The sequence below is a fragment of the Ooceraea biroi genome, chromosome 3, assembly GCF_003672135.1.
Source record: "Ooceraea biroi isolate clonal line C1 chromosome 3, Obir_v5.4, whole genome shotgun sequence".
NCBI lineage: Eukaryota > Metazoa > Arthropoda > Insecta > Hymenoptera > Formicidae > Ooceraea > Ooceraea biroi.
The window spans coordinates 6,837,640-6,854,930 of record NC_039508.1 but is presented as its reverse complement, the minus strand read 5'-3'; the positions used below and the strand labels follow the sequence as shown (position 1 = coordinate 6,854,930).

At 32.6% G+C, this 17,291-nt stretch overlaps 2 protein-coding genes across 2 annotated transcripts; one reads left to right on the top strand and one right to left on the bottom strand.

Moving 5' to 3' along the window:
• Nucleotides 1–1,325: 1,325 nt before the first annotated feature.
• LOC105285960 (leucine-rich repeat extensin-like protein 3) lies at nt 1,326–3,333 on the bottom strand. The gene is made up of 2 exons (XM_011350533.2): nt 2,109–3,333; nt 1,326–1,611 (listed from the first exon to the last, which is right to left on the bottom strand). Exons 1-2 carry the CDS (start codon nt 2,475–2,477, stop codon nt 1,390–1,392), a joined length of 591 nt encoding a protein of 196 aa, XP_011348835.2. The 5' UTR covers nt 2,478–3,333; the 3' UTR covers nt 1,326–1,389.
• A 3,550-nt stretch (nt 3,334–6,883) lies between these two features.
• On the top strand, nt 6,884–11,418 carry LOC105285959. The gene is made up of 2 exons (XM_011350531.3): nt 6,884–8,396; nt 9,470–11,418. Exon 2 carries the CDS (start codon nt 9,553–9,555, stop codon nt 10,939–10,941), a length of 1,389 nt encoding a protein of 462 aa, XP_011348833.2. The 5' UTR covers nt 6,884–8,396; nt 9,470–9,552; the 3' UTR covers nt 10,942–11,418.
• Nucleotides 11,419–17,291: the final 5,873 nt, after the last annotated feature.

Here is a 17,291-nt window from a genome sequence, read left to right as displayed (position 1 = left end):
CTCTCCTTCACTATATTTATGATTACCCGTTATGATATTCTTTCTTTCATACTGCTTGTATTCTTTACATTCTTTGCATTTTTGCAAACATAGAAATAAATGTATATTGTATATATAAAATTTTTATGCATTGATTGCTCGCAGATAATGCCCATTCACGCCTATTTATTTTATTTCTTTGCCGTATAACTTACGTATGAATGTATTAAATAAATGTATATAATATGAATATATTATATGTATATATACATATACACATTTTTATTTTATAGTAGATATGAAGTATTAAAAATATAAGTTATAGTTTTCTTTTATATTAATAAATATAACTATAATATAATAATATAATAATATAATAACATAATATAATATGTATTCTTTACATGTACTAAATGTTTTTAACATGTACTACATAAACATAATTTAAATATATGTATATGTATTATATGAATATATGTATGTTTTTTTACAACTAATTGTTAAAAAATTATGTTTATTGTATACACGTAAAGAATACATGTTATATTATATTATTATTTTATGTTACATTATCATAGGCATATTTATTAATATAAAATAACTTATACGTATAGAATGTTGCGTCCGGGGCGTCTTCGGAGCGCGCAGCTGATTGCGACCAGCTCGTAACACCGGGTGGTTCCAAAACACAGAGCCACCCCGGACACAACAATAATACTTCATGTATATTATAAAATAAAATGTATACATATACATATATATATGTATGTGTGTGCGTGCGTGCGTGCGTGCGTGTGTGTGTGTGTATGATATAGATTTTATAATATTCATTACATTTATTTTATGGATTCATACGTAACTTATACGGCAAAGAAATAAAATAAATAGAAGTGATTGGGCATTATATCTGTGAATAATAAATGCATAAAAATTATATATATATATATATATATATATAATATACAGTTCTTCTTACGTTTGCGAAAATGTAAACGACGTAAAAAGTAAAAGGGACATGAAAGAATATTCGGATAATCAGTGTGAAAACAGAGAAGCGCGAACATGATGAAACCAAACATGTCAAAGGCATGAAACAACGATATAGTAAACGACTGATTAGAAAGAAACTGAATGACTGCGTGAGGGAGAGAGGGAGGGGGGGGAGAAGAGAGAGAGAGAGAGAGAGACGAGCGAAGGAACCAGAACGAGCAATCGAATATAAGGTAACTTTTCAATATTGTACGTTTTTGATCATTTTTTTCTAAGCAATCTAATGCAGGTAAAAGGATGTCTGGGAATTTATTGGGAAATTGTGCACATGTAATAAAAAATTAAATACATCAATATATTTTTTATATGATATTTATTATATAGAATGGAATGGAGAAGGCATATTTTTAAAGACAATTTTTAATATCTGTATGGATATGGGTACGGTGCATACGGTGTGGGCGGCGGCGGTGCGTACGGTGCATACGGTGTGGGCGGCGGCGGTGCGTACGGTGCATACGGTGTGGGCGGCGGCGGCGCGTACGGTACATACGGTGTGGGAGGCGGCGGTAGTGGGGGTAGTGTATACCCCATTCTCCTCCTCTCCACTTGTAGCGCCCGACGAATGCTATTTTTCACTTGCTGAAAAAATACATTTTTTAACTGTAAACAAATTATATTAATCGACCAACTCGCTGTATGTAATTTTTATTCAAATGTGAATTTATTAATAAACACAACGTTTCGATCGTGATTCCGAAACTTTTCAAGCGCTAGTTCAGTCAGAAATATGAAATTGTTGTATGTCAGATTGTACAAACCATGAAGTACTCAAATTAAATTTAAAATGTATAAAAACATAAAAAGTAGTCAATTATAATTGAAATTGCGTGCGTGCATGCGTGCATGCGTATGTGTGCACGCGCGTGTGCATGCGTGTGATGCGTAACGTAAGCGTATTTGCGTGTAACAGAAAAAAGTAAGGAATGAGTGAACGAAGGAATGAGCAAGCGAGCGAATGTGTCAACGAGCAAAGAAGCAAGAGAGAGAGAGAAAGCGAGCGAATGAATGAAGAAACATGCGCGCGCGAACGAACAAAACCGAACCTAACCAAATATAATTATAGAAAAAGTACTTACTTTATGCGATACGGGCGCCCCTCTTCCTCTTCCTCTTCCTTTTCCTGCATCCCGTGACGGTGGATGATCCGTTGTTTGTTGCCCCGTCGGCGGTGGTGGTTGCGACGGTGGTGTGCGATGGTACCATCGCCGTCGTCGTTGTTTGTTGCTCCGTAGCGGTGGTGGTTGCGATGGTGGTGGCGGTGGTATTATATTCGCAAACGTTTCCCACAAATAAACGTGAGCGATATAATTTTTGAAAAGGTGCAAACACAACCGGATTATACGAGTTGTGGTATTTATGCTGCCGCCTTTGCTACTGCTATAGCGTTGGGAAAAGATCCATGCGAGGAAAAATATTGCAATGACGTGAAGCGCATGAGACGTCATTTTCTTACTATTTTACAAAGTAAGGAACTGACGCTTTTCCTGACCTAAAAATGTTTACACATCACATTTTCAAAGGCATCACATACGTGGCAATGACCTCATAATCAATGATGTCATAAATGTTGAGTAAAACATTGTTGCTCGATGCGTGCGTTATTCGCGCGAACGCTTCTTGCAACAAATGCGTTATTGCTCACATGCCTCCTATGATCAATCGGTGAGACGAAAAAATAAATTGGTTGCGTTCTCATGGGAGTGGGCGTTGGAGGGGCCCATTCTATTTCTAAACTTTTATAAATATTTTAAATTTTCTAAATATTTAATGTCACTGAAGGATGTTATTAGTAAGTAACTTATTCGAAATACTTGGCGCTGCTAAACCGACTCAAGAGGACGGTGTTCCATTGCTGTACTAGTTCAGAATGTTTCTTTTTTCTTCTAATATGTAATAAAAACATTGCCTTCTTTCTTACTCTTATTTAAAAATATTTTAGATATTTTATATATTATACATAACACAAGTTCTCACAAAACAGCTGCATGAACTTGGAGAACAAATAGAGCAAGTATTTGGATTTGTCAACATTTAAATTGTTGCAAATACAGGAAGAGGTGGCGATTCGAAGACGAATAAATGCACTCATGGAAGACGTGACAGACAAACAGAAGGAGAACGCTCGTTACAAATGCGGTATGCTCAGTTACAAGACCAGTTGCATCAGTGTTGATTAAATAATACATAATTATTTAAAAATACATCATTATGCTTGTTGAATGTTATGCTTTATTGCAACATGTATTATTTTCCAGACTATATTTAATTTTAATAAATACTAATTAGTGTCATTTTCAGATTTATTTAGTTTATATTTTTATATATTGGGTCATTAAGTATGAAACTTTACAAATGTAAAAGCGCCATCTTTAACATTTGTTATCTCAAATTTGGCGCCAGACGTCAGTATCAGGTTAGGTTAGTGTGATAGATGTATGTTCGCTCTTCAAATGTCATATTTGTTTGTTCAAATATCTTCATTAGTTTTATTGGTGGATTCTTTTTTATAGAACTATGGAAAAGTCCAAAATTCGTGTGATTTATGAATATGAGTTCCGCCGTGGAACCACAGTGTCGGAGACAGCTCGTAATATCAACGCTGTATTTGGTGAAGGTTCAACTACTAAAGCAACGGTGGGCAATTGATTCAAAAACTTCAGAGATGGAGATTTCAGCCTCGCTAATGAGCCACGTGGAAGACCAAAGACGAAGGTGGATAATGATCACTTGAGAGCCGTAGTAGAGTCCGATCCATCTCAAAGTACACGTGAATTGGCATCGATATTCAATGTTTCCATACCCACCATATTGGTTCATTTAGCTGCAATTGGTAAGATAAAGAAGTTGGACAAATGGGTCCTGCACGAATTGACCGATGCGCAGTAGGCGCAACGTCTAGAGGCTTCACTTTCTTTGCTTTCCCGTCACAAAAATGAATCTTTTTTTAATCGAATTGTGACCTGCGATGAAAAGTGGATACTCTACGACAATCGTAAACGCTCACATCAGTGGTTGAACGCTGATGAACCACCGAGACATCACGCAAAACCCAACATTACACAGAAGAAGCTTATGGTGACTGTTTGGTGGTCCAGGTCAGGTGTTATCTACTACAACTTTATGAAACCTGGTACATCGATAACGGCTGAAGTATATTGCAAGCAACTGGACGAAATGATGCAACAACTTGCTATTAAACAACCGAAATTGGTCAATCGGTCAATGCCAATCCTGTTGCATGATAATGCTCGACCGCACACTGCACGACTGACCGTGGCAAAGCTACAGGAGTTGGAATTGGAAACTCTCCGTCATCCACCATATTCACCAGATCTATCACCTACCGACTATCACTTTTTCCGGAATTTGGACAACTTCTTGGTGGGAAAATTCTTCAATTCTCAACAGGCAGTCGAAACAGCCTTCCGCGACTTCATCGATTCCCGTACTCCTGGCTTCTATAGTAGAGGCATAGACCAACTACCACTAAAATGGCAGAAGTGTGTAGATAACATGGGCGCATACTTCGATTGAAAATAAATCATGTCCATGTGCCAAAAAATGCAAAAGTTTATGTTCTATTTGTAAAGTTTCATACTTAATGACCCAATACTCCCATCACATTTATTCAAAATCGACGGAGATTCTGCGTTATTAAAAATAATTCAAAGTATTCTGACACATTCACAATCATTTCACATCATTTTATTAACTTATAAGTAATCTGGCTCTAGATTTTGATACAAATAGTAGCGATGTTTCGGTGAATTTGGTTTTTTGTTTTATAAAGATATCCTATAAAAGTTTCATATACGAGAAGCTACAAAATATGATTGTATGAAAAAAATTTTATTGGAATGTTCATATGCACATTTGATATATATTGTAAAAAAGTAAGTTTGTTGTGATATATAATACATCATTATAGATAAATGCACGCATATACGCGACTCGGAACGCACTCTAAATGTTGAAAGACTTCTTACAGTCCAGTTAACGTTCCAAATGCTTCAGAGTTTTGAAGCATTCACGTCTTCCCGACATGTCGGTAATGTCAATTCTGTCAGCCACTGATATTTTAGTTCCATCGAAGTGGCAGCACTTTCACGAAAAAGTTCACTAGCAGCTCCAGCATCCCCTTAAGTCGCGCAATATTTTTGGGCCACTATATACTTCGCGATTCGCAAAAATTCTTTTTATCCACCACCGTCGTGATTTCCTCGGTTTCTTCAATAAATAATGAAGAAAAATGTAATTAACAGCAGCTAACTGTACAGACATTGTCTCCACAGCAGGTTAACGTGGAACGATACGTTAGATGGAAAACTAATAAAGAGATACAGATAAATGATACGGATACGGATTGAAAGCAAGGCCTCGGCGTATCATTATAACTAACGTATCCATATCATGCATGATACGCGATTATGATCCGATACGATGATACGACACATGTCTGGACCCACCTTTATACGGGCCCGTATCGCTATTAGGGGGTGAAACATCCTCTTGAAAAAAATCGGTTTTTATATTTCTTAGCGAATACCGTGGAAATAATAAAAAATATAAAAAAGTTTCAAGTAAAAGTTTTATGACTTCTAATGTACTTTATAACAGTGCAATTAGATTTTTCGAAAATGTCATATTTTACGAAATCCCTTCCCCCCCTAAATTTTTGAAAATTTTTAAATTTATCTTTCAACAAAACTTAAAGCATATTTAATGTCAAATTCAACCATATATGATAAAGTCATATTCTGAAAACGCATTTTTCAAAAAAAAAGCTAAAAGTACCTCTATATCGCTATATACGCGCCCCATCCGTATTTGCGTTTTTAATACGCTAATTACTTTTGGCGACAGTTTTTTCGCAATCTCACAGAGATAACAATGAAGTCGCGAGATTACTTTTAATAAACAAAATAAGTTAGGTTCTCACTCTCTGCCGGACCCAGAAATGGTTAACGTGGAACTGGCAAGAAAACGCAAATACGGATGGTGCGCGTATATAGCGATATAGAGGTACTTTTAGCTTTGTTTTTGAAAAATGCGTTTTCAGAATATGACTTTATCATATATGGTTGAATTTGACATTAAATATGCTTTAAGTTTTGTTGAAAGATAAATTTAAAATGTTCAAAAATTGAGGGGGGAGGGATTTCGTAAAATATGACATTTTCGAAAAATCTAATTGCACTGTTAAAAAGTACATTAGAAGCCATAAAACTTTTACTTGAAACTTTTATTGAAATTTTAGTATCGATTTTAAATAATTTCAATAGCCCGCCATTTTGTTAAAAATCAGAAGTTTTACAATCCCATCCGATAGGATGTGTAAAATATTATAACTTTTAAGAAAATCTTTGGTTTTTTGTTTTCAGATGAAGCACGCAGAAGATTTTCCTGGAATCATCTAACAAACAGGGCTAGACGCGATTGCGCAGGCGCGGCTGTATACTGTAAACAATAAATAAACAAAAATATTTTAACATAGTAAAAGGTTCATACTTTAACCTCCAAAAAGACCGAACATCCTATCTTTTTTATTTTAGTAGAAAAAAATCACAAAGAATGCTCATTCGCGAGGCCGAGATATGTATATGCCCCCTTAACCAGTTTGGGATAGTGTATTCGCAAATCGAGAAGTCCCAAATTATCGCTTACAAGCGCTATCCGTTATATCAGGAGTTATCAACTTAAGTGATGTCGCGGGCGCATTCGAAAGAAGTTAGCGGGCCATGTTCAAAAAAAAGTGCGAGCGAGAATAAAGGACAGAAAGTCATATATGTTTTTAATTATTTGAGAAATTTACCTTATTTAAATAAAATAAATATATTTATAACTATCTAAATTATAATATTTTTTATTTTTTTGATATTTAATAAATTGTCGCAGGCGCATGCAAATACCTCTGCGGGCACACGGTTGAGAATCCCTGATCGTTATATGGTAAAATGAAAGCAGTTTATAAATAAGTGGGTACAACGATATATAAAGAGATTAAAATTATTGACGACTGTCTGAGACAGTCTGAAACGGATGCGATTTATAACGTCGAAATCAGAAGACAAGACAGTTATTGTATTTTTTGAAGAAAACTCTAGATGTACATAATTGTTCAAAAGAAAAGTATTGCGATTAACCTGAGAACAATTAAACAATTAGTTTAATATTCATTTAATGTCGTTTTATATCCTAGGAAAAACAGCGTACTCGTTCTTATGTCACTGACTGTATAATAAAATGTTATTTTATGCTTAAAACAGAATTTTTATCACTTTTAGCCATTAAAAAAAATACAGAATAATCCGGAAGATTGTTTTCAATATATATATGTTATATTGTTCTACGATAATGTTTTGCATTAGTGTATCTATCAATTTCACAAAACAGTTGTTAACAAAAGATTTATCAGAATAATGTAATTACATTTCGTTTTATTCATATAGTACATTTATATAATAATGTCATAGTAGCACATTTTATTTGAGTTCATTATTCCATAATCTATTAAATAGATCATAGAGAAAATGGCAGAAAAGCAAGAGGACTTCCAGCCTTTTTACATGAACGTTTTTTGGTGCCGTTTTGAATGCAATAGTTTACTAGTGCATTATGATATCGATAATCAAAGCAATAAAATGTCAAAAAACAAGAAGACATTAATTATAAAATCATATGATACCAAATGGGGAATAAAACATTGTGTCTAATACGATGAAGCAATGTAGAAATGAACACTGTTAACGTTCTTTCAATTCGTGGAAAAGCATTACAATGAGTCATATAAAACTATCCCAGCAATCACATAGAAGTCTTACATTCAAAAGAAATTGCTTCTTACATGAGTAGTTTATCATTATTATTTTCTCACAAGTGCGATTGCATCTCATAAATACGTGTTGCATTCATGCGTAAATGCGATAATGGCAGACGTAATAATTTAAGCAGATAATTCCCTCTCCATAGCGAATGCGACTCAAATTGTTTTCTCATCATGTATCTTCACTGATTTTTAAAGGAAAAAAACTGGTTTATGCCGTTGATTGGTCATTATATGTCAATATGTCATCCCCTCCATACGGTCTAAGAATTTAAGACTGCCTCTTATAAATACTTTACCCTCTGCAAATCTCTACAATGAGTAAGATTTGCCAATTGCAAGAGTGTATAGAATTACACTCTTTAGTGTTTCTATAATTACAGAAACTAAATTGTTTTAATTCACATTAAGATACGTGAAGACAGTGCACTGTGTTTTATCGTGAAGTGTAGGCAGCATCGAATTTTCAAGCAAACAAGAATATTCTTCCAGCATTTACTTTAAGTGTGTGACTTCAAAACTTTCTGCGAATAAAACAAAAGTAAGTAGAGCAAGAATGATGTCTTCATTTTGCATATGTACATCTTTACAATCTTTACCTGTACTAGCTTCGACGATACAGAGAGTTCAAAACAACTTAGTCCAAAACAAAATACAGAAGTGCAGGTCTTGACCTGTACTAGCTTCGACGATACAGAGAGTTCAAAACAACTTAGTCCAAAACAAAATACAGAAGTACAGGTCTTGACCTGTACTAGCTTCGACGATACAGAGAGTTCAAAACAACTTAGTCCAAAACAAAATACAGAAGTACAGAAAAAAGGCGTCCCATCCGAATCTCCAATATAAGATAAAATCTAATAGACATATAATGAATAATATATTACAATAAAGTCTAATTACCAAATTACATAGTACATTACAATTTAGATAAAACTGAAATATAACCGTTATGCAGAAATTCCGTATCTGTCTGCAGATTTAAACTATTTTTTTGTAGTTTGATATGTATCATTTCCGAAATCAATCTCTTGGACAGGAACCTTTCATTATCTAAAATTATGACATTATTCCAATCAAAGTCGTGATCATAGTTAAGACGATGTTCTGTAATAACTGAGTGTGAAGTGGTGTTTCTTCTTGACTTTGTCTCTGTATCGTCGAAGCTAGTACAGGTCTTAACTTTGTCTGGTCAACTACATCTGATCTTGACTGCGATCAAATTGCTCAATTTTAATATGTACTGTACTGTGTTAATTATCTAATCTGACATTTTGTATATTGGACCCTCATAGTTTTTCCCTTCGATGACGTGTAAGTTTTGCTTTAGATTTAAATTGATAATTACTTACGTTTACAATCACATTTTATTGAACTTAAACCTTTATTAGAAATTTGAGTTCTTGGAAGCTTACAAATTTTTATCGCGAGTTGAAGTGGATTACTTGGAGGATCCTAGACCTATGTTGCTGAAAATGGCTGAATAGTGCGGCCGAAACGTTCAACATATAATTAAAGTTGGTTTGAACTTTAATGTTTAGTCTTATTGACCTTCGCACTAACACCTGCGCTCACTCTTACTGCCTTTGAAGTGGTTTTTATTTCTCTTTTCAGTAGTTTTTCGATAGTAATATCTGGGCTGCAACGTTCGAACATTGTGCAAGCCTTCGCAAGTCACTTCGATTAATAAAATCACAATGGCACAGTTGAAGAGATTGCAAACGGATATTAAAAGAAACATATGGAATGACAATATAATAAATAAGGAAGAAGATAGTGGCTTCCCAAGTGATTCTCTTTCTGATGAATATGATGAGTTTGATAGCATCACTGATCAGCACAAGAATTTTATAACTATGTGCAAACAGAAGATTGACAGTAGCGAATTGCCAGAGCACTTCAATCAATGGACAGCGCAGAAGCAATACGACCATTTGATACACAACACCAGCAAATACTTTCCAAACATACCCGAATCTCTGAGATTTATCCTACCCGCGAGCTTCAAAGATGGAGACTGTGATCGACCAGCGGACAATAAGCCAGATTGGTTGGACATGGAGAAGTTCCGTCGTGGGCAGAAATTCGCTTTGCGCTACTTCAGTACGATTTGCATAAGCAATTTGATATCATTGCTGCAAATATTTAGCTTCTCCGACGGCCTGAAACCGCTGATTCTCAGCCAGAAGTCCAACACGCCGTATCGCGCCTTCAAGCGATACTTATCAACGATCAGACGTGTCAGGAATTGGTACACGAGTGATCCATGGTGCGAGAACACCAAAGCCCATCATGACATCCAAATGGTGCGCAAACTGCATCATGGCATGAGGCGGAGGCTATGCGAAATGGATAACGAAGAGATTGACCGCGCTACCAAAATGTCGCAACCGTTTTGCCCAGCAGTGGAAACGCTCATGAAGGACTTTGCAGGTACGTGTCCGATGGCGCGTAGCTTGCAGAACCCCTATACGATGAATCGGATGAAGGGCATCAATCAGGGCGATATGTCTGGCACGCAATTCGCCTTCATAAGCATGATGGTGGTTTACCCGGAGCAGCTAGGGGCACATAACCCTAACGAAGAGGACCTCGAGGCATTTTGTCATCTATGGCGCGGGATCGGTTATCTTTTGGGCATCGAAGACCAGTACAATTTCTGCAACGACAGTCTACAAGAGGTGCGACAACGCTGCCGAGACATGATTGAGTATTGGGTAAAGACGAACTTGCGTATGGTAACGCCAGAATGGGAGCACATGTCGATGTGCCTCTTCGAAGGTACAAGTTACATCATGTCAATAAAATTGAACTACAAGATATTTTTTATGTGGATGTGCGATGTGCTTGAACTCGACATGCGTCGCTTCTACGATTCTTTTTGCTTAGTCGAAAAAGTGATGTACAACCTACTGAAGTTTGCACTTCGTTACTTGACGAGATTGCCAGGTTTTCTTCCCCTCTTGAACGTACTGACTCATATGAGGCTGGATCAGGCTGCACATTTTGAACACAAGGTTCACATTAAACTTATGCAGAAATCATCCAAAATAGTCCCAGAGTCCATTGTTCACACGAGCGTTTAATTTTTTAATTTGAAAGTTTAATTAAACAGAAGGTAAATTGCACTCTTCTCAAGAGCTATCATTTATTTTCATTTATATTGGTTTCTTCATTATTAGGGGAAACTTAATGTAAACCAAAATGTTTGGCATTTGTTAGATTATTATTAATATATTTATTATAATTAACAACATTGGAACACATACATTATTAATTTGCAATAGTATAAAGTAAACGGTATAACGTAACAAAACGACAGAGATTTCACTTTTTAAATTTTTAGACTAGATTTTGCTTATTGGAGTTTTAATAAAAATCAAAAGGGTGAGTGAGATGACTATCCTATCAAGTATTTTCTAAGTATTGGCAAAAAATATATTTAGTATATCTGCGTGTAATTACAAATATCATTAACAGTCTCAATGTAATTTAAAAGATACTTCAAAAGATAATTAAAAAATTAGAGAATATAAGAAATAAAAGAGTATTAATGAATTAAAGTTTAAGATAGTACAATCTATTATTATAAACATTATTAATATTATTTATTGTTTATTTATCATTAATATAATACATTTAGTTTTTGATTATAATATTGAATTATTTATTCATTAATCTTTTTTTTATTATTTCTTATTCTTTTTGCCATATAAGATTATAATTTTACTAAAAGAAAAAACTGCTGTGAGCAAAGCTGGATGTACGTGCTTAAAATTCTTCCTTTATTATTAAAAATATAAGTTATAAACGTTTCGGTCCAAACGTTGGACCATCTTCAGTATGCTACAATCAAAAATAATGAAATATACATTACAAATTAAGTTACAAATCGCAAGAATATAATTTTAATATAATTATAATTATTCGCATTATAATTTAAATAAAATATCATAATTTTAATAGCATTTATTATGTACATTATTTTATTTTGTTATATTCTTAAGTTATTTATTATGTACAATATTTTATTTTGTTATATTATTACTATTATGTTATAGTATTTATATGTGTTATTAATGTCTATTTATTTATTATAATATATAACTTTTATATGTCTGCAACAGACATTTTAATAAACAAGTTTATATTTATTAAAAAATGTGATGCATTTTTAATCTCCCTTCTCAGTAGTTCTTTAGGATACTCGCGAAAAAATGGCATTTCCATATGATGACTTTGCTCCGCAAATTTGAAGTACCATTATAATCTCGGTCTATAGACAATATGACGCGCATGACAAAGATAAAGAATTAAATTTTTGAGTGAAATGGTATAAATCAATAACAAATATATATAATTTAAAAAACAAAGTTCTTAATTAATTGAAAGAAAAATATTCTTCATTTGAGAATATGTATATGACTTTTAGATTAAAAGTTAAAGATGCGTAAAGTTTTATATCATTCATCAATCAATAATGCTATGCATATGCATAAATTTATTTATTTAAAACTTCTACTTCTAACTATTAAAGACAGGAGAGTAGAGTGAATCGTGCTATGTGATTAGTGTGATAAAATATTTATCATCATATAGAAAATATTTTCTTTTTTTTTACTCACCCTAACTGCCGTGACTGACTGCATACTGCTACTTATTTCTGAAACAAGAATTATATTATTATTACAAGAATTATTAAAAATTTATTAAACGTCGAAAATTTAATAATTAAAATTATTAAAAGATTGATAAGAGATATAAGATTAAATTAATAAATTACAACGTAGCACCGCGAAAACTTAACATTTCGTACACAAATATCCTTTCATTCAAAAGTAATAAATAAAAGAATATGTGTACGAAATGTTAAATTTTCGCAGTGTTACGTTATGATTTATTAATTTAATTTTACATGTCTCATTAATCTTTTAATAATTTTAATTATTAAATTTATTAATAACTAATTTAAAAATTTATTTAAGGATTGCATTTCGGACTCTTATATGACACTGCGAGTTGCGATCCAGGTAATGCTTCAAATGCTTTAAAATTGTCAAGTAAATTAAATTTCTTTCTCACTTCCTCTTTTTTCTTTTCTCAACATCATTGAAGTTCGTTAAATTGTGTTAATTGAAATCCATTCCTATAATAAGCTTATCTTACATATACACATATGCCTTAGATAAACAATTATAGTCTTTTTAGTGATAAATAAATACCCTAAGATTATATGTATATTAATAATACATAACATCATGCAATCTTATTTTATCAGCATGAACTCTACGCGCACACACACACGCGCGCGCGCGCGCACACACACACACACACACACACACTTTCCTTTCCCATATTTGAGTGTTACCGTTACCTGCTTACACTTCCGTTGTCAACCGATCATGACTCAAGTGAGAATTGAGCTGAGAGTATGATTCAACGGCGGATCCAACTTCTGTATCTCCAACCAGTGCAACGTAATAATGCTAAAGCTAAAAGTAATTCTAAAAAATGCTACAAACTAAAAAAGAGTCGAAAGTACCTTTATTTTTATATATAATACTTTTATTTTATTATTAATGTTTATTTCTAACTTATACATCTCCTTATCAGAAAGAAACTATATTTCCAAATAATAATATTTAACAATAAATTATTCATATTTTTATTAGTAGATGATAGGTACTACTAAAACACATAATAGATGATATTTTAAAATTCGAAATCTGAAGAAATGCATTCAGTTTAACACAAACACGTGAACATTTGTAATATATCAAATATCAATATATGCTACATATTTGTGTATACAAATCTTTCGATTAAAAGTACGTAGTAGAAATGTCCGATAGGTAAGTTATTGGTTGAACTACTAAATTCATTATTTTACTTTCGCAATTTCTCGTGTCGTGATGATGACAATGCAAAGAATATTGTAGTGTCATTGTACCATTATCCGTTATATGTTACTGCAGCTAATTTTTTTCTACAAGAAGATTTAAAACTGAATCAGAAGTTAAAGTTTCGAATTTGACATTGGACAATATCGCGTACTTTATCAAGCGACGCGGTAGCGTCGCGACGCCAAGTACATAAAAATAAAAAATAAAGCTCCGAACAATGAGAATCACTGCATAAACATCAAGCGTTACCAAGTTCAGTGCATAGACGTCGAGCGCTACCGTATAGCTTATCTGGAATTTATATCATTTGACAGGTCACATAGACTTATGATTAAAATATTTCAGGAACTAAAGCCGTAATCAAAAATCTACCGGCACTTTTATTATATAATATGAGTGCAAGCTTTTGATTGCGACCAATTTGATCAAGATTGATGCAGTCAGTCTTGAGATATTGTAATCGTATATTATAATTGTGACGTTTCATTTTCCTTTTCCATGCAATTCAGATTCAGACTCACGTACATATGTTCGACATACACATGCAAAGCGATTTTGTCCGTCAAGCTGCCGTCACACATGCATGATGTAATTTATTATAAATTAAAACTGATTTTAATACTTTTGGGTAATGTGTTATTTTAAGATAAATATATAAATCGCAAAAACTATAAAAAATTTAAATTTACTTGTTTAAATGAAATCATCGTGATAGCGTTGCAATGATAAGTAAATAATTCTTCTAATTTTGAACGATATATTATAACAATTTAATTTGAGTACAAATCAATCAACAAACGTTTCGGTCTATTCGTTAGACCATCTTCAATGTATATCAGTAAACCATAAGCGAAATCAAAAATACATATTAATAGTTACAACGGTCATTTGCAAAAATGTATTGATAGTCCATATCGCAATCCAAAATCCATGTTAGTTAGAACAGTCCTTTGCAAATGTTTATTCATAGACCCAGTTAAAAAATCTTTCCCAGTTAAAGAACTTTTTCATTTCTGAGTTTACGGTATTTTCAATAGCAGAGAACTCTAGGCAATATAAAAAATAATGATATCAACAACTCAGAACTGCTCGGAAAGAATTGCATAAACGTCAAGCGCTACCGTTAGCTTATTCGGAATTTGATGCCAAATTCATTTCAAACAAACTTTTGATTAAAATATCTCAGGAACTAAAGCCTTATTTAAAAATCTAACGGCACTTTAAAAATATAATATGGATGCAAGCTTTCGATTGCGACCAATTCGAATAAGATTGGTGCAGTCTATCCTGAGATATTGTAACTGAATGTTAGAATTGTGACGTTTCGTTTTCCTCCTTTTCCGAAATCAGTTTCAGACTCACGTACGTATGCTCGCACATACACATGCATAGCGATTTTGTCACTCAAGGTGCGTTCACAGATGCACGATTTAATTTATTATGAATTAAAACTGATTTTAATACATGAAAAATAGTTTATTTTACGATTAAAATATAAATCGCAAAAACTATTATATAAAAAATTAAAAATTACTTGTTTTAAATGAAATCATCGTGATAGCGTCGCAATGATAAGGAAATAATTCTTCTAATTTTGAAATATAAATTATGACAATTTAAGATATAAGTTGGAACATTTTATACTCATAGAATGAAACCGAGAAATAAAGAGAGAGGAAGAGAGAGAACATTTTAAATTGTTACAATTTATATTTGACAATTAGAAGTATTAAGAAGATTTGCACGATTAGATAAATCTTTATTATCCAACATTTTTATGTTTGATGAGATCTCACAACAGAAATAAAATGACATATTATTGTGGCAATACAAAAATACATAAAAACATTTAAAATTAATGAAATGTAAAAAATTTTGGTAATTATGTACTTTAACGGACCCAGCCCCGATGACCTTGACCTTGATATATGTTGTCAAGGTCACCCTCCTGAGTGACCTTGAAGAGGTTTTATCCGTCGCTCGTTGTTTATTAGAAGTTATTAACAAAAGAAGTTTAATAATTTTGCACAAATTTTCAGCTGTCCACGTGAAGCAAGAACATGATACTGACATATATTACAAAGGTTATCTTCCCGAATAACCCGCACTAGGTTTTAGTCGTCGATCGTTGTTTATGAAAAAGTTATTAACAAAAGAAATTTCGAAAATATAGTAGTTATTTTGAAAGAATATTGAATATTGAAAGATATAAACGACGAATATGTATATGAACGAAGAAAGGAAAGTCATTTAAAGCAGTGAATTGTTAATATATAGAATAGTTTCTTTTAATATACATAAGTACAAAGTATTCTTCACTGTAACCAAAAGCACAAATAGTTAAATACAAAGTATTCTCTGCTTTAACTTAACCTAACCTAACCTAACCCAAATCTATTTCTGATTTAAAGCTAAAATTCCATCAAATATACTCTTTCGTAAACGTATATGGTATCGTAAAATTATGCTTTATTCATTAAACATTTTTGTTAATAACTTTTTAACAAACAACGAGCGAAGGGTGAAACCTAGTGCGGGTTATTCAGGAAGGTGACCTTTGTAATATATGTCAAACTCAAGTCCTTGCTTCGCGTGGACAGCTGAAAATTTGTGCAAAATTATTAAACTTCTTTTGTTAATAACTGTTTAGTAAACACCGACCGACGGCTAAAACCTTTTGAAGGTCACTCAGGAGGGTGACCTCTAAATATATGTCAAGGACAAGGTGATAGGAGATGGGTTCGTTAATCAGTAGATTTACCCAATTTAGAATTGTACATTTGTACTAAAACTTCAGGTTTTTTTGTATATGTTTTATAAGGAAAATGTCGGTACAACTTAAAAGTACGATGGTTTTAGTATTATAAATGAGAATAAATGTGATACTTAATGTTTAAAGAGTAAATAACAACGTTAAAATAAAATTAATTAACGCATATAAAAGTTGTAAAAGCATTACACACACAAGCTACAAAATAAACTAAATGTTAATGTAATATTAAACTAATACATAATATAAAACTGAAACATTATAAAATAAAATGCTAAACTGTTACTGATATTTTTATGGTATTAAAGTATATAATTTTTGTTATATCTTTTTACCACCGTCAAAGTATCAGAAACATCGCCAACTAAAAATGTGTAAAAGTATATAATATTGCACATTGCGTATACATATATGTACTAAGTTTTAAAGTTAAGTTTTAAATGTATGTTTTTAAACTAAAAGTTTTTATCGATTTTGGTTTTAATTTTTAATTACATAATTGTATTACGCATAACATTATAACAAAACAACTAACAGTGCTTTTATATTATCGGTCATCTTTGCGATACATTATTAGGTGGTAAAGAGATATATACTTATTTTAATGCTTCAATGAGAACACGTTTCAGTGGCGAGTGCGAGTACATTGCAGAATACTATGATAATACATATTCCTAATTGTCCTGCAAATTACTAAATAATAAATCTCAAATTCTTGAAATGGAATGGATAGAAATATGTAAATACAAAATAAACATTAATA